The following is a 24,857-nucleotide window of genomic DNA, read 5'->3' on the forward strand; positions in this document are numbered from 1 at the left end:
GGATAAAAGCCTGGATAAAACTCAGAGCAAATGCAACTTAGGTTTAGATCTGTTCAAGGGCGTAGTACTGGGACGTGTGGTCTTGCACACAGAGCAAGGAAAGGTAGGAAGTCACTGTCCCTCTTTATTAACCATTATCTTACACAACTGAGAATTTTAAGCTGAGACTTCCTTCTGAATAAGACCTGAAATCATTTTGGTTTTGCTTTTGTCTATATCACATATCAGTTTATCATCGTCTCTCAAGCGTGAATTTCCTGTTACAGGAAGGGTAGTTTTACCATCCACACGTTCCAGATGAGGAACCAGAGATATGGAAAGAAGCCAGAATGGAATCAAGACTTTCTGAGTTTCAGTCCATCGTCTGCCTAAGAAGACTGAAGGTTTAGCTGTCCTCTAAGCCTTCAACAGCATAGAGAGGAGGCAGGCAAGTCAGGCAGCAAGCTTTTTCAATAGTAAGAGAGCTCCATGGTGGAAACAACATTAGTTCAGTGATGTCCAGATGCAAGAGACAAGAAGTGGTTGCCAAAATGGCCTAGAAAGAGATAAGACATTATTCTGTGGGTGCCAGGTAAAAAACAAAAATAAAACCCAACCAAAAAAACCCACATCAACCTGAATGTCGTGTATATTATTCTTCAATGCAGGAAGCACTGTGTTAGCTAACTTTGAAGTGAACTCAATAAATGTAAGAAATCATGTGTTTTCTGACTATGCTGCTCAGCAGTAGACTAATAAAATGTTATCTTGACACATTCTTTGCCACAGTCATGGGTTAGGGTCACTGATATAGGATATCTTCCATTCTCAGGCTGCTCATTAGTGCCATGATTTTTGTGGTGAAACAGTGGTGACAGATAAATGCACAGCCAGGGCCAACCACCGATCACCTCCTCCTTGACCTTAGGGACCACGGTTGATTTAATAATTAAACGTGGTGTTGTCATTGGATGGTCTATCTGCAGATCAAGTCTGTCTCCAGACAGGACAGTGACAAGATGACCATGGGTTTTTAATGCCCAGGACCCGTGTGACCTCAGCAAAGAAGAAATAGCAATTGCAATGGCTGAGAAAATTTGTATGTGAATGTCTTTATGAAGTGAAGATATTTCTGAAGCAGTGGTACTTCTGAAGACCCATAAAGCCCTTCTCCAACCCTGTTTATTTTCCTGAAAGCTGATGGTTTGCATTTTGAGTTATTCCTGCCAAGGTGGTACCTGCTATATTTTCTGCAGGACATAATTACAACTTCACTGCAAAGATGGCTTGAAACAGCAGTTGGACTGCAAAGACAACTAGTCCTTGAGATGCTACAGGATGCTGAGGTCACTGAGAAATGAAGTTACTGAACATGTGATCTTGATCTTGTGAAAACACCCAGTAAGAGATACCCTGTCACATGAAGAACCGCACTGGTACTAGGAAAACAGGAGACCAGGGATGTCTGTTGGTTTGCATGAATTTAAGGATCTAATGTTACAAGAGCACTCGTATCAGTATAAAAGCTGCATGAAAATGTCTGTCAGGATCAGGTTATAGATGTATATTGTGACCTATTCTTTAATTTTTAATTATTTTTCTCTCTATGGAGGTATTAGGTTTTTAGAGACTTTACAAAGCAGGCAACCTTTGCAAGTATAATGTCATTCAATGAGATTTGCCAAGCTACCAGGAAGATTGAAAATTCATGCAAACACAAACCAGGAAGATTCTTTGTATAAATTGACTTATGATTGCTGTCTATTTATATATAGGCATAATGTATTTTTCTCCTTCTGACTAGATGCTTCCTCTTCTCCTATAATCCTGCGGCCTACAATTTTCAAAACTTGTGGATGGCAGAGTTTTTATTTAGCCCTGAAATCTTGCGCAGGCAGGAATTCACGGGCCTAATGGGTGCTCCTCTTCTGACGGACATGGAGGGAAAAGAATATTTAATAGAGGTCAGTTCCACTTCCTTTATCATTTAATCTCAGAAGTATGGGTGTCTTTTCTGGACAGACTACAAGAACAGGCACAGCAGATGGGACACAATTCCCAGCTCAGCCCCAAAGAGGATCTTTAGTTAGTCATCCATAGATGATCTAATTTTTCCTGGGTTTCAAGCACAGATGGGCATCTAGTGGTATTTTGTAAATCCTTGTACTTTTTGAGTGCAACAGCGGATTAGGTGCTTTTGGTGAGATCCACAAAGTTCTGGGCAGATGTTTAGTTTCCGAAAAAATCTGTTTTTGTTGTGTGGCTGGGCCCCAGGAAAGGGGATGAGTTGTAAATGTTGGATGCTCAAGTTCACCAGGGTATCTAAATCTAGAGATAGATCTCCTCATCACTTTTAGGTGCCTGAAGTGTGTATAAAGTTTGCCCTAACTTCTTCCCATGGGGTCAACCATTCCAGAGAGGTCATTCATGTTAAAAATGGCAGAAAATGGAGGGGCTGAGAGAGACAACTACTTAAGCTGACACTTGCTGAAAGAAGTGAAAATGGAAGGATAGTCCCAGGAGTTTGGTGATCTTCACTGTTAGGTATGAGTTTTCGGAAGACACAGATCACAGCTAGTACTTCTTAGGAATAATCTGTTTTGTAGTTAACAGAATCAAGCTGTTATTAGTAATAAGAGATGGTTAATTCACACAATGTACTCACCCATGTAGTTAAGAGACACCCTCACTCACGGTTACGTGGTTGCAGCAGCGGTTGGGAGGTGAAGCCCAGCTGTGTACTCAGAAGTGTAGAGTTGAACTGATGCATATGGCTACTTGGTGGGTGTCTGGAGAATTCCTCTGAGAGTACTCTTGGTTGTCAGGGGTGTGGATATTCCTGTGTATAGCAGCTGTCACGCTCCTGGATGAGGTCTGAAGCATGCAGACCCTCATTGCTGCTAATGGGTGCTAGTGAAGTTTCAGCAGACTCTTGTGCACTGAGTTTATCAGTTCTTCTGGACTGCACAGCACTGCCAGTGTCTAGAGCAAATAAGTCCCTGCAAGACTTTCAGACACTACCTTCTCAGCACATACTGTTCCTCTCTTGTTTTCTGGTGATGGCATCACCTGACCAGTGTTTTGTGAATTTTTATTAAGACTGGATGTTTTAAAGAGCAAGCAAGTGAGAAACATCAACAAAATTACCTTGAATCACCCAGCCAGGACCAGTCCATGAGGAAAGGTCCTTTCCTTCTGTCTGCTGGGCTTAGACATCACATACCAGACTGACAATTTGGGTTTTTTGATTACAAGTAGAAATGGTATTGCCTTTAAAATAATGAGTGATTTAAAATAAAATAAATCAATTTCATGAGTTTTCTGCCTGCAACTAGAATTCTAACCACTTCTAGCCTTAAGTTTCACTGGTGAACTTAAATGAACTTGAAATCTGCCCGCAGCTCTGGCACTAATGTGTCACTGATGGGGAGTAGTAACTGACAAAAGAGATAACCTGAATGCAGTCAGGACCATGTTTCCTTGGCTAAAAATATGATTGACACTTTTTATTATTAGTTGAAAAACTCAACAGCTTAAAAATGTGTGATAGGTAAACAGCAGTTTTTTACTGCATTCTCAAGCTGGAAAAGCAGCTTGCTGGGCAATTTTTGGCAGAAAATGACATAAACTTACTATTACACTTGCAAACCAAGTGAGAAACAGTAAAAGTGTACTCTTGTAAGAAAAACACATGTAGACTAAGCTTCACTTGATCTCTGATGAAAAATGGCACTTTATATTTCAACAGATCTTTATTTTGCTAGATTTTTATGCCTGTCATCTTCAATTTATTCTTTTTCAAAACATCTTGCTGACATTTTTTGAGACTTTTTTGAAGCTTCTGAAATCCCATCAGCATCTCTCACACTCTCATAGTCTGCAGGGCATGGCTGACAGTATTGCTATAATGCTGTCTTTTACATTCTTTTACCAGTCTTTATGTCTGGAAAATGTTGAGGTCAAATTTATGGTATTGTCCCTTAATGACCTCAGATGACAAATTTGAAATAAGATTTTTGGGGGGTTGTCTCAATTATTTTTTGTTATTCATTATGACTGTAATACAGGAGTAAGAAAAAACAGCCAAGAAAACATGCCTGGATTCAGTATGGGAAAGCAGATTTGCTTGTGTTGGAGGTATTATGCAAATGTGAACCATTTTGCAGTATAGTCTTTAAGTTTTCTGATTTTAAGTCAGAGAGGGCAAATCCCACAGGTAATCTTTGCTGAGTAGGGAGAAACAACTCTCATATCTAAGAAGTACTGCTTCCTGCTAAACTCAGAGGCAATGATGGTTATGGGTGTGTGTGCTGGGTTCTTTTTCCCAACATAGGGAATTTGGATTAAAGAAAATACTCTTGAGAAGTTGCTGGGCCAGAGTCCTTCATAGGACCATCACTGCTGTGTGGTGGCTACCTGGAGTTGTGCCATGGGACAGGCCAGAGACCGGCTCTGTGGCATTTGCTTTGGCTATGGACAAAAAAATAGATCACTGCATTTAGCCATCTGTGATTAATGCTTAGTGCTAGTGGTCACTGTAAATGATTGAAATGGTAGAGATTAGTATTTCAAACACAAGTTGCCATCTATTGAAAATCTCCTTTACCCGGTTTGGAAGAAACCTTTTAGCTGATGAATGCTTTAGGCTGGTTCTGCAAATAGTGCATGTTAAATAGCAGGATTAGTAAGAGGCCAGAATCTCAGCTGGGGAGAGACAGAGGCAAAACAATGAGATTTGGCTGCTGTAATTATCTCTAAGTTTGACAGATCGTGGTATCTGTAGAATGGTATTAGGCATATTGCCTGTTGATGAGGGTTGTGGGAAGGTCTGTTGGATTCCTGGATGGAAAAAAAATAGGAAAGTGAAGATTCATAGCTCTGATACCATTTTGGAGCTGTTTACTGGACAGCGAGGCATTCATGTGTGGTGTCCTCTGAAGGTTTTGAAGGCATTGTGTTAACAGCATATTGTAGATGAAGAGTGTCAGTCCTCTCAGCACACCAGGTTTTGGTGAGTCTTTTCCTAGGGGTTATACTTCAAATGGACCCAGTTCTGGGCAGCCTCATTCTCCACTGCCATCTTTTCCTTTTTTGACCATGCTGGTTTCTACTAAATTGGTTTCCACTCCTGTCTTACAGATTTTCTTTTACTTTTAATATCTCCTTAACCTGACTGCTATTTTCTGTGTCATAATTAATTCATAGCTGCCTATTTAAGGCAATTTTGATGAGTATTGTGTTACTAGAGCAGTGCAAAGAGGGCCTTAGCCTAGGGCATTACAGTCTCCCTGGGCCATCACCATGGCCATCACCATATCAGTCACTCTGTTTCATCACCTTAAATCTGTTTTTCCTACAACTTGAAACACATCCAAACATTTTTATCTGACCTATCGTATATTCCTTCATTTCTAGTTCTGCAGCACTTATTGTTTTCTGGTATAAGCAGATTCTTTGAAAATATCAATCATGGGCATTAATTAGTAGAAAAAATCTTCAATAGGTGTTTGAGAAGGAGAGAGACTTTGAGATGCTTGGTATTTCTCAGATATAATTACTCCAGATCACTTTCAAATACAAATTATCATTTAGACAGTCAAAGTCTCTAGTCCCTGCTCTGTAACACATTTGTAATTTATCTCCTACTTTCACTGTTGGATTGGAATTGATCTGTGTAAGTGTATGATATGGTCTCTTACTAATGACTCACAAATGTCAAGTCAGTGCCCACATCACACATTAAACTTAATATTCCACTCTGGAAACTTCTCAAGGGTCTGGGCAAATCTGGTCACACTGTCTGGAATAAACATTTTCTTTTTTCCATTAGATGGTGTGTTTATCTAAGCCATCTTAGCAGGACCAAAAGACAGATATTTTTTAAGGTGTTTTTATACTAAAAAGAAAGGAACCACCAGCTAATATGGTTTTGCTGTGATCTGTCAGTCTGAAATGGTCAATTCTGAGTCCTGAATGTCAAAATACATGACATTTTTGAACTGACATTTTGGGGACATTATTTCCTCATGAAAAGTTCAAGTGCATTCAACTTTCCATCTCTTTGTGGCATGCAACCAAAATCCTGAAATTTCAAACTGGGTGGAAAGTCTTTATTTTTTGGTTGTTATTTGTGCTATTGTTGTTATTATTATCATCATTATCCTATTTAATTCTGGCTGTGTAATTTTGCTCTGACACATGCTCCAGGACCAGCAGGGTCAGTAACCAGTAAAGATACAATGCTGTAAGTGACTGGGAAGGTGTGGATTTAGGAAAACTCTCACTGTAGCCTTGATGCTGTTGCTGATCCAATTTTCATGGCCACACCAACCCTTTAACTTTTTGTACTGCTTTTTCCCTTTTGCTCTCATCCCCACAGATCAGTATGTCTTTAGTGCAGCAAGTTGTTTAATACAACGGTGACCCACAGTGCTGCTGTGACCTGTAAACTTATGGAAATAGCATGAAGCGCTAAGAAGTATGTGTTAGTGAAGAACGTAGGTCTCTTGACCCAGAAAGAGCAGAGGTGCTTGACAGATTGTCTTGGACAAATTCCAGCATGGCTGTAAATTGACACATTAATATAGTGCCTCTAAAGCTTTACTCATGTGAAATGGAGGCTGAATTATTTTCAAAGAACTTGCAGCCTTCCAGCTCAAGAGTGCTAGGATAGGGCAAAATCAGGCAAGATGTGATGGCCCTTTTTCTCTTCTCCTTTCCTCCAGTTTCCATAACATTGCCCAGTGTCTGGATTCCTAACATACGTGGGACTCAGTGCTGTGCAGCTATTCCCTATCACCCTTCATGGAAAATGGTGCTGTTGCCATAGTCAGGCCACTGCTTGTGGGGACAGCACACATAGCTTGCAAGGGCTGTGAACTGTACATCCAGCAGCTTCTGAGAGCAAGTCAAGCCAAAGAGACTATCAGACTTGCTAGAGACATTGCGTAGAGAAGCCCACGAGCCAGGCACAAGCATCCCAGCTGCTGTTCAGAGGGAGCCTGGGTGCAGTAGATGCATAACGGAGGTTTTGTAGCCTCTCATACTCCTACCTGGAGATGGTTTCTGGTTGCCATGCATGCCCACCCTGGTTAATTAGCCAGCTCCACCCTGGGGTGTAAGCAAAATACAGAGGACTATTTCTTCCTCTTTGAAAGAGGCTGGAGAAGAAGAGTAGCGGATGTACTTTATTTTTTATTCTATAGTTATCAATGCTTTGCTTTGTTTTTCTTGAATCAAAAGAAAATACTGTCCTGAGAGACTAATACTCCCTATGAGTTCTAGTTCCTGATATCACTTTACACAATATCCTCAGGCTCTGTGACTGTTGGCTTCACAGCCCCCTTCCTCCCTGTTTGTGCATGGCCAAGCCCTTTCTCTGCCACTGGCTTCTTCTATTTGCCTCACCTCCGTGTTCTCTCTTCATACCTCTTCTACCCCTGCTATGGCCTTTACAATGAAATATAACTCTCTGGTCATTTTTTTGATTCTCTGCCTGCACTTCTTGCACCTCTGGCTAAAAAATAGCAATAGAGGTGCTATGGTTTCTCGCCTAAACTGTCCTAGCACAACAGAGATCGTGTGGATAGTAGGATAGTGTGAGGCAGCATTATTGCTTCCTTGCACTGTGGGCTCACATCATACAGAGGTGAATTCCCCAATCATATACCAAATGGGCAGCAAGTGTCACTGAGGCAAGTATAAATCTTTGGCTATGTTTCTATGGGAAGCTTGGGAAGACTTAGCTCTAGCTGCTATCAAGAGAATTAATTCCTAAACAACCTGTACCTCCAGCACTCCAATGACTGTGCCCTAGCCAAGGTGGCAAACCCTCCATGAGATACCACTGTCTGTGTGTGTACGCTCCCCTTTCTTCCCAAAAGCTTTCCAGCCAGGCTGGGTGATCCGGTGGGACACTAGCTTCATCTCATTAAATCTCAAGACAGCTATATAGAAAATCTGTTGTACGCATTCCTTGCCCTGGGCTGGGATGTGATGGGTACGCACTGCCTGCGTACCTACGTGAGGGACCTTGAAGAGCTGCCCTATAAAAGTTTACTCCACGAGAGTGGGGGCATCCAAATGTTGCAGTGTTTCTGGGTTCTGCACTGGAGATTTGTAGGTGGGAACGTGGTGCTCACAGTCCACGGAGGGACATACGGCACTGCTGCCCTCAACGTTTGCAGCTGAATGTGTGCCACAGCGGCTGCTCCAGTGCTGAGACACTTGGGCTGCTCAGGTTGGCAATTTGTGTCCCTGGATGGGCAGTTTGTGCCCTGGATGTATGTGCACATGTGTCTGTGTGCACATGGGGAAGAACAGGTCTGCAGCTATTCTGCAGAGCTGGTGGAGATGCCTTAAGGTGATGGGTTGGGACACTGGTATGGATGTGCCCTTCAGAAAGCATTTGTGAGCAGTGAGATTGTGCCCTGGTTGTGTGGGTCGCTCTCCGGCACACACTGTGGTGCCTTGATTCCTGCTTAAGGGAAGGCAGTTGCTATATTTAGGGCAGAAATTTGTGGTCACTGGGCATTTGTCTCCATGAGCAAAGGCTCCTTTAACAACTGGCTTCTTCCATAGGACTATGTATCACCGTTTGCCTCATCCCTAGTGTTTTACTTCAGGTTCTTTAATGCATTGAAATTGGTATTTGTCCTTTCTAACATTGTGCTCAGAGACCCTTTAGCCTCCATCTCTAACTCTGCTGTTTAATGGAGTGAAGCAGCCACTGAATAATGTGAGACCTTCCCCGTCCCACATCTCTCCATCAACTCTGTTTGAGGCTTATGGCCTCACTTATGTACCTGTTATAGTTGACAAGATATTACCACCCCCTTCCGACCCCAAATCCAGCCAGCTGAATAAGGCACTATCCACTTACCTCCACACACTGCACCCATTCCCCAAATCCAGTTCCACCATGGACTAAGCTCAGGTGAACACCTAAGCTTGTTTAGTTGGAAATGCTCCTTCTGCCAATTGCCTTGGAGTTGGGTATCTGCAGGGCTTTTCCCTGTTTAACAGACACAGCCTCAGAATAGTGTTTTCCTTGTCATTTGGCATCTCTGAAATAGGACAAAGTGGTGTCCATTGAAAAAAGAGGCTGTAGATGCGCTGCCTGTGAGATTGTAAACTGATAAGTATACTTACCTACAACAAATGACAACCAAATGAAGGATTATATACAGATGAGGAGTTAAAAGCTTAGAAAATATTTGTCTAATATTTTATTGGAGGTGTATTGCCATCACTTGGCAACTGACTCCCAGCAAATCCCATCCAGGCAGGCAGAATACAGCCAATAAATACACCACCAGAGGAGGCAAAAGGGTGCTTTGGTGACTCATGCATCCTGCATAAGCCTGTCCAAAACCCCTGTTGCACCCAGGAGATGACAGGAGCCTAAGACAAGCATTTGCCTTCAGATCCTTTAGATCCGTTCTGTGAGTCATTGGGTCGACAGTGTTTGAAACACCTTCTGTTAAAAAAGAGAGAAAGAAATGGGTGTTTGACATAGGTTTGACACTCTTAGTACTTAAACATGGTGATGACTATGACAATTTAGCTCCGTGCTTTGACTCTGAAGATAATGAACAGCCCCTTGACCAGCTGTTACTGCAGATGGCACAGTGGCAACACTCTTTCTCGGGAAAAAGGAAGAAGGCGGCAAGAAGACCTTAAAGAAAATGTTTCCGTGGAGTCTGGGATGATTTTTGTTCAGATCAGCCTGCAGGTGGGTCAGGCAGCAGTCAGACAGGGTTTGATGGTGCCACTGGTGCTGCAGACTGAGACTTCATGTGAGATGTTGTTAGAGATGGATTTAACTCCAGGTTCCATCATCTTTGTAGTTTTATTAGAAGTTTAAAGCCCATCCCAGAGTTTTACAGCTTAGAGACATCGGCAAATTCGAATTTATAGCTGATGTCCTATTGCATTTCTAGACTCTACTGCAAGGCAAAGTCTTTGGCAGTTTCAGCGAGTCCCTGTGAGGAATGGAAGCCGTAAGAGGCTTAGGTGAGAGCTCTTTACCCATACATACCAGAGCAAGCCCTCAAATTCAGGCCAGTCGTTTAGCCTGAGACATTAGTTAATCAGTTGGTGTAGTGTAAGGGCCAGCTGTGTACTGCTTTTCTACTGATGTTATAATAGCCCTATTGCTATTACACTAATAATATATTAGACCTAATTAATTTTCCCTGGTTGCCACCACCTGCTTCTGCTTAGATCAAGGGCTAATGAGCAGTTGACAGTAGTTAATGAGCTTCTGCAGCAAGCATTTAAATTTCTTTGCTGTCTAAAATTAGTTATCTCTTCTGGGCACCATGCTCTGCCTCCCCTGGGATATGTGGCACCATTAGCTTCCCCAGTGTGTCAGGGAGAAACCACCTCCATCAGCAAGAGACTACAGCAGTAGCTCCTATCGAGAACAGCCCTCCTCAACTGAGCAGGGGAACTGTGCTTTTGCCCACAGCTTTCCAAACTGGTCTATAGACCAGTTCAGGTGTGGCTGTTTTACTGGTGATGTGGCCAGCCAACCAACCCAAGCAGGCCCTGCTCTGCAACCATGGTGTCACCTTTCTTGTAGCAATGGGCTTTGTAATGGTGCTGTTGGTGAGTCCTGCTCTGGTAGGGCTATTATGGTAACTATTCCTGTGTTGTCCAAAATTTTTGGTAATATATACTGCTGTATGGATTGCTGGTGGGGAAGAGAATCTGATATGTGCCCAGAAATTCTGGAACTGAATCACCATTTTCCTGCTCTCCCACAGATGACATAGGAACCCAGGTGTCACTGCCTTGCTATGTGCCAGCTGTAAAGTGCTATGATTATAGTGAAATGAATAACTTGCTGATGCCAAATAGGCACCTAAAAAATTCCTTTGAAAAATCAGTGTGAAATGACTTGCCCAAGATTAGGTACTTGGTGGTATCTGTACATAGAAGTACTGCCCACCTACCTTGCAACTCTGGTCCCAAATAATTTTTCAAACTGGGACATAGTGTCTTTCAAACCACAGGGGTGTGATTGGACAACCGAGTCCAGATATTTGTCTGGCTGTGTGAAGGGACCATTAAAAGGCAGTGGGACAAATGAGAGAAGGTGACCATTCAGGACATACTCCATGCCTGGCCAGGGCAACAGCCTGGCAAGGTTTGCCACCACTGCTTGAGTCGATAGTCACAGCATGTCTAGGTTCCTGCAATTTTAAGTATTTCCTGCTTCCCAAGCATTTTATAAAGATTGTTTTCCAAGTTTCTCTTGTTTTTGCAGAATATAGTCTGGGGAATTAGCTCAGGTTTGCCTAGAGATAGGATGAAGAAGAAAATACTTCAATAAGAGATGCTGCTCTGTAATGAAGAGCCCACCTACAGGCTGTTTTGTACAGTGTTGCTCAGGAAAGCAACTTCACTTTGTTGCTAAGATTGTTGGAGCAGTAGCTTACTGCTGTGAAAAATCTCTCAGTAAACAGGCTTGCATCTCAAAAATAAGTTGCTAATTTTTTTCCTCTAAATTATGCTCACCTGCATATCAATGTGAACTGTTGTTTGGATTCTCTCCCTCTTCTGAATTTATTGGAGAAGTCCAAAGCATCACAATGAATGTTTAGATGGTTAACCATCCTTGTGATTATGCATGTAAAACTGTGGACAGAGTCTTTCTCCCTGTAGTGTTGGTTGCGGGTCCCAGAGCCATATGGAGGCTCCATGGTCCTTTGCAGGCTGAATTTAGCACTGTGTGTTGAAAGCAGAGTTTCTGTCACGTTTCTGCCTCTGCTGGGGACTGACAATGTTCACATGGCCTCCCTGGAGCCCAGAAGCCATCTGCAAAGACATTCCTGGGATGGCCAAAACCCAAGGTTCTTGGGCTGTTGGGACCCCATAGCACAACTGAGTTTATGCTCCGCTAAGCGGCTCACAAGCATGTAATTATTACAGTCCTTATCCCAACAGCTGCACTGTGATGTCAGAAACATGAGACAATTCTTTAATTTAAAAAAAAATACTGATACTTATTCACCAAGATGCTGATGATACCTAATACACAGCAGAAGTGTGGTAAGGAGAAAGTAGCAGTACTTAACCAGAGTGAATCTTCTTGATGGTAACTTCCACGTCAATATGAAGTCAAAAAAAAAGAGAAAAAGAAGAGTGCAAGAAAGAAAAAAGTTTCTGTATCCTCAGTCATTTTTGAAACCACCATCCCAATTCCAGACTTGTGTCTGTCTTGTGTGATAGATGTGATAGTGTCTCAAGACATGTTAAGAGCATGTTAATTCTCTTTTGCTATTCTGCTTTAAGGAAAAAAGACAAATTATGCCTTGTGAAGAAGCCATTTGCTATAAAGTGTAAAAATGCTTTAATATTAATATTTTATAATAAAATTCATGACATATTTATAAACACTCTATCAAGCATTTACAACTGAACCACAGCTGAGAGCTTGGACCGGAATAAATAAGCGAGGACACAGCTAGTATGAAATATACATCTTAATTTTTATAATTGTGTGTGCTTTATTCTTTACACAAATGGAATGGGTGCGCAGAGTATTTACACATAACAGGAGTGTAAGCTGGACAGGGTATTTTGTAAACTCCAGTTCAGATTCTGAGTACCCCACACTACAGCTGGACTGAGAAACATCCTGCTAGAGACACGCGCCGGCCAGCATGCCGGATGGAGCAGCCTGCTGAGACAGGCTGCTGCACTCGGAAATTTGGACTGGCTGATTCAAATTTAGGAACACAAATCCAGAAATTAAAAGGTTGCTATCCCACTAAGAGCCAACAGTGTTGCTTCTTTTTTTTTTTTTTTTGCTTTTTTTTTTGCTTTTTTTCCCCCAAAGATCTTGTCTAGGATGCTGGCTACCGCTCATTCCCAGAAATGCTGTTTTACACCAGGGCAAGTTGCCTGTGCTGTAGGTCAGGGCCAGACGGCATAAGCTGCTAACACGGCGTGAGGGATGATGAATCGTGTCTCATGCTCCTCACCTTAAAGACCGAGTCTCAAAAGGGCCAATGGGGTAGTGGTTCCTATTGCTCTTGCTGAGATGTCAGTGGGGCTAAAGCCTTCTGAAAATCTGGCCACAGCATTTGGCCCATGGGGTGTCTTTTTGTTCAGCAATTTCACAGCACCTACCTCAAAAGGATCTTGGTCCATGATTTGGCCCTCTAGGTGCTACAGTAAGATAAGCAGATAAGTAAGATAATGATGGAAAGTGCTGAGCTGCTGTTTAATCATGTGGCCTTGGTGCTTTACAGTAATGCCAAAAAATCAGTGTAATGGGGGACACAGGTGTGTAACTTCAGGTGGTGTAAATGGGATGGACTCCACTGCTGTCCCTGCTCATTGCAGGGGGATTGGACTAGATGACTTTCAAAGGTCTCTTCCAACCCAAACCACTCTATGATTCTATGAAATCAGTGGAGTGACGTTGATTTACACCAGCTGAGGATCTAGGCTAGCTATATGCTGAATAGATTTTAGATGTTATTTGCTGTTAGCTTTGATGCTGATTTGTGCCCTAGAATGGGAATCTTTTTTTTAACATAATGATTACTTCCTCCTTACTTCTGAACTAATTGACAAGATGTCTGATTATTAATGGAATAGGAAAATACATTTGTTCCACCAAGGCATGGGCTTGAGCACATGAATGCAGTTGCACAGTGAACCGCATGCATAACATCGCAGACAAAATGTTCAAGAGAAAAAATGTTGAAATTAAAAGCTGTGAAGGATAAAAGACCACTTTCTGTGAACACAGCAGATACTATGGCTTTAAATCTGCAGTTTAAAAAGAAGATTGAGACTTTTTTCATTAACACTGTATTTCCTACAAATATCCTCATGTGTTGTCACTCACTAAATCCTCTGGTCAGGGATGCGATTTGAAAAACAAAAAAAAAAGAAAACCAAAACAAAAATACAATTTGACTGAGTGCTGATGAGCAAGTAACAGTGAAGGTGTAACACCAACAATTTCTTCATAGAAAATGTAAATAGGTAGGTGGACATTGTATAACTAGGACACTGTCGCTGGCTCGTAGTGGTTATTAGCTCAGGTTCCACACTGCTCTCCAGGATGAGGATTTGAAATTTCAGTGCAACGGAGAGATTTCTTATCCTTGACTTTCACAGGGTGGTTCCTAGGACCCTATCCACACCGGAGCATCAAACCATGCTAGCTACAAACACAGTTACATCACAGAATATTTATCTAGAAACAGCCTTTACTACCAGAGAAATTACAAAGCGCTAGCGTGGACAGGGTACCTCTGTAGGAAGGGGGAATTAAGCAAGAGAGAGGCTCTTTCACTGGTTGATGGTCAGACCGTAAGACCAGTAAAGAGTGCTGTTTCACTGAGCCCTGTTAGCAAGCTCTCAATGAGTCAGTGCATGGAAAATGTTTTGTGGCAAGGAGAAATAAGTAGGTTGTAATATTGCACATCTGCACAAAGCTAGCAAGATGTCATTGTGATCATTCATGGGTGGACAAAAAGCTGTGATAATTTTGGTTCTGCTTAGACCCTACGGTGCTACACACTGTGCCAGAACATGAGAAATAGCACCAGGGGTGTGATCTGGCACTTTTCCTAAAGGGTCCAGCATTTGCATTTGTCTCATGTTTAGATGCTTGCAAGTCTTTTACATGGACAGAAAAGGAATCTGATTACGCTAAGTTGTGTTAGCACCAATATGGTCTCAGGAGCCAATTGCTGTGGGTTGTGAGTTTTGACTTTTTTTTTTTTTTGCACCAGATGTAATTTTGCATGAATCTTATGTTTCTCTTCCTCCTCCCACTACCACCCAGTATGATCTGAACAGCTGCAATGCAAAAATGAACTGCAGCTCTGAGGATGCTGAAACATGAAACGCAAAATGTCAACGCACAAAACAAATGGGAGTACAAGTCCTAAGGGAAATAAGACCTCTCACTGCTTCTCTTAGTGATTTGTTTTTAAATATACGTTTTATTTAAAAAAAAAAAAAAAAGAAGTGCAATGGCAACTCTAAACTGGAAGCACAAACAACAGACAGGGAAAAATAAATAATGTTACTACAGTAACCAAGGACTGATGGAAAAATTGATTGTACTCAGCCATAGTGTTACTGTTCACCGTAAAGCACAGCACATGACAAAGCAAAACAGTTACTAGTAGGATAGTACTGTAAAAGGCTGCATGCTGAACTAAGAAACAAAGAAGCAGATGTGTTTGATTGCTTAAAAATAGAGCTGAAAATTAGAATGAAGTTCCTGCTTTAGGATACTTGGTTTTTCAGGTCTGGTGGGCTATTTCCCAACCTGGGGCAATAGTACTTTGCCAGCATGGAAACATTCATGGCTTCCGAAGATCTGGGGTCACTCTGTGGATTTCTGCAGAATTATCCAAAATCAAAACTTTCATTCATTTATATTTTGTAAAAAAAAGTTTCTAGCCCTTCAGGTTACAAAGCTGTTTTGGAGACTTAACTGAAACCCTTGTTTATAAATCTGCGCTGGCCAGGCAAGAAAAATAGTAGTAAAAGAAGTGTGAACTTCTCAAAGTTACCATAGTAGGGCAATAAGTGAGAGGCCACCTCAGGGCCACTAAAATGCCCATATGTTTAACCCTGTCACTGCTGGTGGCTATATTGCAAACATCCAGCTAGTCACGCTGTCCGCGGAGGTTGGCTGGATATACCTGTCAGCTTGACAGGGTGTAGAAAAAGCTTCAAATAGACAAGTAACTGAGGAGTCTATTTAGCATTTGCCCTTAAAACATCCTTAAACATTAGGGTTGCTGTAGCCACCAGCTAATAAGCTTTGGACTCCTGCGACGCAGCAGGCAGGAGTGTGGGTTTTATAGAAATCTTGGTCCAGCAGCAGCAAAGGCAATTCAGTTTACTATCATAATATCTCTTGCAGTTGTCCCTTTGTGTGTCAGAGTGAAGAATGGCATCAGTATACAAAGGAAGGGCAATGTGAAATAAGAAAAAAATACCTCTTCCTCCCCTTCCATGCACCCCAAACTGCAATTCCACAGACTTTCCCCAAATCCCTCACAAATGTCCATTGCCTCAGTTTTTGCTTTTAAGACCCTTGTTGACTGTGAAATGAATGAAGATACAAGTTAGTTGGTGACCTGCCTGCCTACAAAGAGAGGAAAGATCAAATGCTTTTGGTATTTCCTTTAAAGAAACAGGAAAAATCATAAAATGTTTTGGGGTGAAGTGTGACTCCCTCCAAGAGAGAAATTATTAACTGCATTCAAGCAGTGACATTTTGCTTCTGAAAAATCATTCATTTCAATTTAAAGATGCATTATCCTTTTGTGTTCAGAAAAGGTCCTACAGGGCAGTCAGTTCAAGAGATCTTTCCACAGGAGTTCATCATGATTAAATAGAGGCAAGGGAGAGGATTAAATTGAGAGAAAAACAAGCGGACAACTACAATTTCAGGAATTATCTTACTTGTCATTAATAATAGAGAATCTGTTATGGAAAAGGGATAATGCAACTTGATGGTCCTCTTTACATTTTACAGTCACACAAGGGTGTAAATATTTAATCTTTCAATTAATTAATCTTTACAAAATATCTCACAAAAACATTTTTACCTATAGAAATTAGTTTCTATACATCAATATATTTTTATTTTTATTTTTATTTTTATAAATTATTCCATCTTTAAGTGCCTTCTATCAATATAAATGATAAAATAGACAATCAAAAATTTTAAAGCTTTTCCCAGTTGTATCCCTCCTTGTCAACATAGGTGCTGTGAATCCTCATACATGTGTGTGTCTGCATGGGAATGTGTTTGTGTGCACGTGTGTGACGTGAAATGCTTCCATCCTCTCCCACCCCCAAACTCCATTAAAATAAACTATATTGTTATTAGTTCCTGATGCAATAGTGTTTCCAAAGGGGAAAAAAGAAATGCTTGTCTCGGTTTCAGAAATCAAAAGATGTGCATAGTTACCAAAGTCGAGGTGTACCAACTACAAATGTGCAATGACAAGCTTAGAATAGGACCCACCTCCCAGTCAAGTCAAAGAGTGTCCTACCAGTGACTTCAGTAGGAAGTGGACCAAGTAGTCTGAGCTTGATTTTGCAAGGTGCATGTGGCCCTGATCTAGCAAAACGCTTAAGCCCGTGCTTAGCTTTGAGCACATGAATAGTCCTACTGGAATTTATGGGACTGAACAGCATAGGGAAGTGTCACAGGTGACTCCAAGTCAACGGGCTACTCATGTAGGAATTGGGGTCAAGTGCTGAATGCCTTGCAGGATCAAGCCCTATATGAGGTTCAAGAGCTGGGAACTTCTCTTTAAAGCAATCAACACACTGAGCTCAGCCATTGAAATCGATCAAAATGTCCGCATGGGCACAGGAGGTGGCTAGCTCCCCTTGACAGAGAGTCTCCATGTCAAAAGTTTATACCTACAACTGGTGCTCTGAGCACACAACAGATTTGCTTTATATGGTAGAAGTCTTTTTGTTCCTACCCTTTGACCCATCAGTGTCCTTCATGGCTTCAAACACTTTGTGTTGTACATTCATCAAAATTCACATTGACTGCAAAGAACATAAATGCAACAAAAACAGGAAAGCCTCCAAATAGTATATTATAGTTTTCTTCTAAATATTCTCCCGTCGTAATCAGAGGTGCAGTGGCTAATTTATAATTTTTCCTTTGAAGGAATCCAGATGAAAGGCCCAGATTGTTCTTCAATTACAAGTTTGCATTGATTATATATATCTTCTAAGCTATCTCCTTGGACAATAGCTGCAGTAAGAAAACATGTCAATACTTCTTTTAATTGATATATTCTACATCATCCAGTGTCAGCAGATTTTCAGTGTACTTATAGATATTGATGAAATGAGAAGGAATACTAGAACACGGTGATGTTGTTGATTATGGAAAAGTCATACACCCTCTGGATGGCAACTAAGTTCAAACCAATGGCAGCTTCCCATGACAGAGACCTATCCCACTGCTTATAGTGAGAAGACTGAGCTAGGTTAGTTTAGAGAACTAGCAGTTCTGTCCTAGGGGAGGGCAGCATGGTAGGTTCCCACTGTTGCAAGTCAAGCTTTACAAGTCATTTGTTTTAGAAGCTACTTCAGCAGTGAGTAGCAGCAGATTTACAACCTATTCTTTTCTTGACCTAGTTATAATAGGCTGACTCTTGGCTGCAAAAGTTAACTTGATCAGGCCCAAACTGACAGAAGATAGAGCAAGTTCAACACAAAGCACAGTGTCTATACCCTTAAATTCCTTGTCCCCCCAGCAGAAGTCTGGAACTGCAGTTCAGATTATGCTCACTGTCAGCATGTGGAGGGACAACTGGGGACTTCTCAGTGTTATTCACAAATACCAGTCCCCTGAGTAGGGAAATGCTTAAACCTGCCCAAAGGAAATGCTGAGGCTCAGAGCAGGTCTTAAATCTTGCTCTTTTCCAGGTCACGAAGAAGATGCCTTTCTCTTTCCCTCCAACGATACGTAACTTGAACTCCTGCCTTGAGCTAGTGATGAATTCTTTGGTCTGTACAAATGCAACGATGCAATATTTTTACTGACTTCATTAAAAGCAGTTTTGGATCAGGGAGAGAATCAAATTCATGTAAAGATATTACTTCACGGAGTCAAACTTCTGAGGAGTTGAACACTTCAACTGCCCTTGAGTTTCAGGCAAACAATAGTCCCAAGTCAGGAGTCCTTACTGTGGGCACACTATACTGATATGCACCCTAGGCCAGAAACAGAGCTGATACAGTTGTTTTTCAATAAAAAACTATGTCTTGGGAAAATACTGCTTTTAATAAAACCATACCTGTAAAATATTCTCCAAATTCTTGTTCTAATTTAATTGCTCGATCATAGGTTTTCTTCGCTTGTTCCTCTGTAAGACGTTTATTCATTTCCCTAGAAACACAGAGGAAGTCATCAAGAAGTTTAGATTCTTACTAGAACAGTTTTCTAAAAGATATGTTCAACTGAATCATAGATGAACTGAAATCAGTACCAGAATCAAGCAATGAAATTCTTCCATTAGTTCATGGGCAGTTTCAGGATTTTAAGTTTAATTTCATTCTTATATAGTATAAATGTACATATCCAGACCTTCCCCCTGACTATTTCCCATTTCTCTGCTTATTTTTTTATTTTGGGTTCACCATTCTACATTTCCAAACAAAATATGAGGCACAAATCTGGTAACTGCTAAGTGAGATGGACTTGTGGCAACAGGAACCCATGGGTAAGTCTGGGAGCCAGGAGGTCTCAAGGTCCGTGCACTCAGAGCACTTCTGCCTCCAGAGCTGAGGCTCCTGCAGGAACCTCCCTATCTCCCAGGCCCACAGCTGACTGTCTCAGCTGAATGAGATTGTCCAAACTGCTGAAATGGAAGTTGCATTTTGACTGAGGTTGGTGCTATGGAAGTGAAATCATGATTAAAGGCAGGATTCAGCACAGTGAGACTCCTGCCCCTGCAGGAGGAAACTCAGAGTCATTGTAATCCTTGTAGGGAAGCCCCAGAAGGAACCAGTATGTCTTCCAGGAAGACTTTTTGGTTCAGGTGTGGGCATGAGTTCCAGATAATCATGAGAAATAAAATGGAGTGTTTGTAGCAGGAAGAGTTAAGACGAGTTATTTATTTGTGTTCTCTGTTCCAGTCCTTTCTGATTAACTAGAGAGATTCCCAGGCAAGTGTTTCTTGTAGATTCTAAAATATACAGGGTACCAATAAATGTAAAAACATAGACAGCATCAGTAACATTCTGTTATTGCCAATGTTCTGTTATTTGGTGAAGCATTTGTTTTGACAGAGGCATTATTTAGTAACATGAAGAAATTAGTTGTCTTGCCCATGCACGCTTAGCTTTTAATACCACTGTATACTGTTGTGCTGGGTTTGTGTGTGGGGCAGGGTTTTTGGTAGTGGAGGAGGGGCTACAGCGGTGGCCCCTGTGAGAAGCTTCTTGAAGCTCCCTCAGCTCCAAGTCAGACCCACCTCTGGCCAGGGCCGGGCCAATTAGCGATGGTGTCTGCGCCTCTGTGATAACAAATTTAAGAAGGAGAACCTGGGAGTTGGAGTTGTGAGGAGGAGTTGTGAGGAGGACACCTATGTGAACTCCAAGGTCAGTGGAAGAAAAGAGGACAGGGAAGGTTTGCTGGAGCAGAGACTCCCCTGCACCCGTGGTGAGAGGGCAGAGCTGCCCCACTACCGCCCATGGAGGTCCATGGTGGAGCAGATGTCAACCTGCAGCCTGTGGAGGACCCCACGCTGGAGCAGGTGACCGCACCTGAAGAAGGCTGGGACACTGTGAGAAGAATTTCCCGCTGTTGTAGTTTGGCATTGGGATGACTGCAACATGTGGGGGGAACTCACACAGGAGCAGCTCAGGAACAGTTGCAGCCTGTGAGAAGGACTCACGCCGGAGAAGGTTTGTGGAGGATTGTCCCCCATGAGAGGGACACAACACTGGAGCAGGGGAAAAATGTGAGAAGTGTCCCCCTCACCTTGAGGAGGAAGAAACGGCAGGACTGGCAGCACCCCCCCATTCTCTACCCCCTGTGCCACTGTGGGGAAGAAGGTAGAGTAATCAGGAGCAAAGCTGAGCCCAGGAAGAAGGGAGGGGTGTGGGGAAGTGTTTTTAAGATGTGGTAATGCTTCTCATGGTCCTACTCTGTCTGCTAAGTCTTGTTGTTGTTAGTGTCTGAATTAAATTTATGTTCTTTTTCTTCCCCTAACAAGTCTGTCTTTTGCCCATGACTGTAATGGGTGAATCATCCCTCTTTGTCCTTCTCTTGATTCCTGAGCTTTTTTGTTTATTTTTTCCCTCCCAGTCCTGAGGTGGAAGGGGTGAGTGAGTGGCTGCCTGGTGTTGCCCTCTGAGCCCAAACCATGACAACTTTCAAAAAAATCAAGTTCATATTCATTCAGTGCCTTACATATATATGCCTGCAGATATCCATATTAATTAGCAGTAATAAACAGAGTTTGCTGTTCTATCAGTTTTCACAGCATGGATTAATTTTTCTTTAAACATGATGGAAATTTTCTGAGGCAACTAGCAAAGCAAGAGAAGTGAGCATCTTGTGTTCTACATAAATTGATTTAATGCGTTGCACTGAATCATATGATTATGTGGTAATAGACTCTATACAGTATGACATGGGTGATGCATGTAGGAAATTATGTGCATGATGGTGCATAAAAAAATGATCTATGAAATGCACAACAGTATGAACTTGCTACAGCTAACTTCTACCTGGCTTCTGAGAAACACCCTCTAAGGTGTCCAGGATGCAAAAAAGGTGTTTCTAGAAATGACTTAAAGCTGTGTATGTGGGCACATAGAGGCAAAGAGTGCTGCCTGACACCTGATGCATGATATAGGTAGGATTTAGAGGGGGCTACACCTCACCCTGACGTAGTCTGACTGTAATCTGAGTCACTCTTGAGGATCCATTAACTATATTAACAAGATTTGCATTGGATGCAATGCCTAGCTCCCAAGTCAGTACAAAACATATACATAAATGAGAATTAGACCCTTCAAATCTAAGTGCTAATTTTGTCACTTTGTTTCCCTGCATCTTCTGATTAGCAATTTTTTGTCCTTTATAGTTTTACTTTGCTATTACACTAACTTTCAACTCATTTGCATGAACAGGAGTAATAGTTATGGCAAATAAACCTTTAATTTTTGTGTTGTAGTAGTTACATACATAAAAAAGACTGAATGAACACAGTTAGGCTGTCATAAAAATGTCCTCTTCTGTTCCCAAAGAGCACTGGTTTACCATGTTAAACCTCTCCATACTAAAATAATAATACCTATTGGAAAGGGGTTATATCCATTTATTTATGCACACCCTACAGCTCACTACCACTTATGTCAGATGATGTATTTATTTAGCCAGACTCTGAGAGATTTAGCTTCATTACTAAATAAAAGATTTTTACAAGCAAGGGGCTCAGAACGATGTCATTATTCTCAAGAAAATTCTTTAAAAGAACGATACTGTTTATATTAAAAGAGTTCTTATTTCTGTTAGAAACTAATTTTGGGTGCTGTTTGATAAGATAAATACACATTAGATAGATTAACTAAATAAAAAAATTACTTGTGGAGAGGAGGCTGCAGGGGATAAACTAATTTAGAATGCGTGAATTCATTACATTTTTCTCTTTTTTTTCAGGAGTTGTATCTTGTTTACATAGTTTATTTATATAATCCATATTACTGAAAAAAAATCCCAAACTAGTACTGATATAGAAGAACTTTTGCTGTCCCATGAAAGTTTGGATTTCTCATTAAGGGTGTCTTCCACAGGGTATTTGCAGAGCAGCAATTCAAAGTCATATACTGAATTTCACTTTGTTTGTCCCTATCATACTGCCAACACTGAGGCAGGTTTAGATTTGGAGGGTGAAGAATAGCTTACTTTTGATTTATATCAGTAAGAAAAATTCTGTTAACTCTGCATAACTTGTTTTGTCCTAAGTAAAATATAAGCATTGCTTTGGTTTAATAACAGGATAATTATCAGAATATTTTGCATCTTCATAACACTTTTGAGTCAATCTGTTCAAGGGTTTGCTGTTCTTACATCAAATCAATGAAACCTTTATGTTATTGCCACATTTCTGGTTCTGCCTAATGTATTTTTCAGAGTAAGGACCACTTGTATTTACTTCTTTTTTTTTTTTTTTAAATCACTCCACATGTGATGTCATCATTAAACAAATAATGGAAAGATTTTATGGATGGTAGAACTATTGGTTAAAATCTATCTTAAAACAATAAACACACAGGCTATCAGACCACCCTTCTCCTTCTATACAGCAAGATAATCAGAATATAACTGAATTGTAAGGCTGGAAGAAATGTTAAGAAGTTATCCAACCCAAGATGGCTTTGGTCAGGGTGGGGTTGTGCAAGTACCACATACTGTGTATCATTCCCTGTAATGTGGTTGGACATGCAACAAACTTATCACCAAAAGGCAAGGCCAGGAAGGATGCGCATTTGGTCCTGGGATGGGGCATGTTAGCACTCTCCAGCTCTGTGACCTGATGTTTGTGGGCACACCATTACCATAACCAGATCTGTGTCTGTCACAGGAGGGAGGATGCTTACATTTTAGCTGTGTAACAGATCCCTATGGCATCACCTGCTGTTTGCAGAGCCTTTGGTGAGGGGAAGGCACAGAATTCAAAATTTCATCCCTATCACAGCAAATTAAGCTGGTAAGTTCTTGCATTATGATAGATGTACAAGGAAAACAATTGATCACAATGTATTTTTGTCCTGAGCTTTAACCAGTATGAAGATCACTTCCACATTTCCTCCTCAGCGTTCTCTCCTTGACACTAGGTAGCCCTCATTCCTCCTCCACTTCCAGGCCAGCACTCCAGCTGAGGCCTCATCCATACCCAGTAAAACAAAATAACTGTCTGTTCTGTCCTTACACAACACTGATGTTAATACAGCCTGGAGTGGCAGTTTCCTTTTTTGCAAGCACATTATCCGTCCATTCATATGCCTGTGTGATCCATCCCAACTGCCAGATGCTTTTCTGCAGTGCTATAGCTTAATTATTCCCTGCTTGTAGTCGTGCATTTCATTTTCTCTCCTTTGCCTGTGCTGAATTTCATCTTACTGATTTTACATTGAGATTTAATCTTATCCTCCAAAGTGCTTGCCACCTCTCTCAGCCTTGAGTTAGTCACAGACTTTACAAAAGTACTGCCCAATTCATCATTCAAGTAATTAATGAACAAGTCGTCCCAAATAGTGACCCAGCTCAGGAAATATACTTGTAGGATTTCTGTTACCTCCCAGTTTAACAGTGACATTTTCAACAACTGAGTATGTTGTGCACATGCTCTATAGATTCACTTAGGACTATATTTCCCTAATTATTAACATTATATTTCCCTAACCTGCTACTGAGAATGTCCCATGGAGCCAGAATAAAAATCAAGATGCAATAAAATTATTGATATCCATCTCATGAAAGAAAAAATAAGATTGATTTGATTTGCTCTTGATGCCTCTTATAACCTTTTAATCTTCTCAGTTATTATACTTGAGTTGCTTAACTGTTCCCTGGATCCCATAGTTTTTCTGAGTTTTGAAATTAGGTAGCCCGGTGACAGCATGAAGTTGTTGCCTTCTCTTTTCCTCTTTAAGTGTTAAGTTTGCCCCTCTCCAGCCCCATCGGCCCTTGCCTATCCTCTTACAGACCTTCAAGTAAATGAAGGGCTGATGAAGAGGCACACACTGCAAATCTGACACAGGTTTACGCTCTGGTTCACCCTCTGTGACCAGACTCTATACCTCAAGAGCACCCAAGGCTGGATGGGACGAGCCATACTGCATAGTCCTTGGTGAACTTGCTGCACAGGTTGGAACAAGTACACCAAGCACTGGCAGGGAGTCCTTCACAGTCCAGCACATAAGCCCACATGTCCCAGTGTGAAAGGTTCAAAGGCAGCTTTGGCTTTGTTCCTTGAGATGCAGGGGTACAGTGGATGGCAGGCATGGAGAGCAAGTCTCTAATGTTCCCACTTCCTCTTGTTATTACTGATTTTAGAGAACAGGCAAAATGTAGACTCAAGATCTGTGTTGTGCCACTTGAAACTGTACGCTGAAAAAAAATGCTTGAAGGAGTTTTTATACTTACATCAGAGGCTCCCATGATTTAGGCTTAATGAAGATAGCGATGGGATAGAGTTGTGCAACTTGTAGTCGTTTGATAGCATTTCCTGACACATCGAGTATACAGTGCTTGCCCTGTTGGAAACAGATGAGGCTGTGTTTAGTTTTGCAGAGTTTGCTACAGATCAGCCAAAAGACGGGAAGCAGTTCTGCAA

At 41.4% G+C, this 24,857-nt stretch overlaps 1 protein-coding gene across 30 annotated transcripts in view; it reads right to left on the minus strand.

Moving 5' to 3' along the window:
* Nucleotides 1-12,457: 12,457 nt before the first annotated feature.
* Nucleotides 12,458-24,857, minus strand: part of DLG2 (discs large MAGUK scaffold protein 2) — a 1,055,297-nt gene continuing 1,042,897 nt past the window's right edge. For all 30 annotated transcript variants that reach the window (XM_074860344.1, XM_074860343.1, XM_074860342.1 and 27 more), the window contains 3 exons: nucleotides 24,668-24,777; nucleotides 18,804-18,895; nucleotides 12,458-17,752 (listed from right to left, as the gene is read on the minus strand). In XM_074860344.1, coding sequence (XP_074716445.1) covers nucleotides 17,646-17,752; nucleotides 18,804-18,895; nucleotides 24,668-24,777 — 309 coding nt within the window. In that variant the 3' untranslated portion in view covers nucleotides 12,458-17,645. The remainder of the gene's footprint in view (nucleotides 17,753-18,803; nucleotides 18,896-24,667; nucleotides 24,778-24,857) is intronic.

This window comes from Strix uralensis, chromosome 2 (assembly GCF_047716275.1).
Source record: "Strix uralensis isolate ZFMK-TIS-50842 chromosome 2, bStrUra1, whole genome shotgun sequence".
NCBI lineage: Eukaryota > Metazoa > Chordata > Aves > Strigiformes > Strigidae > Strix > Strix uralensis.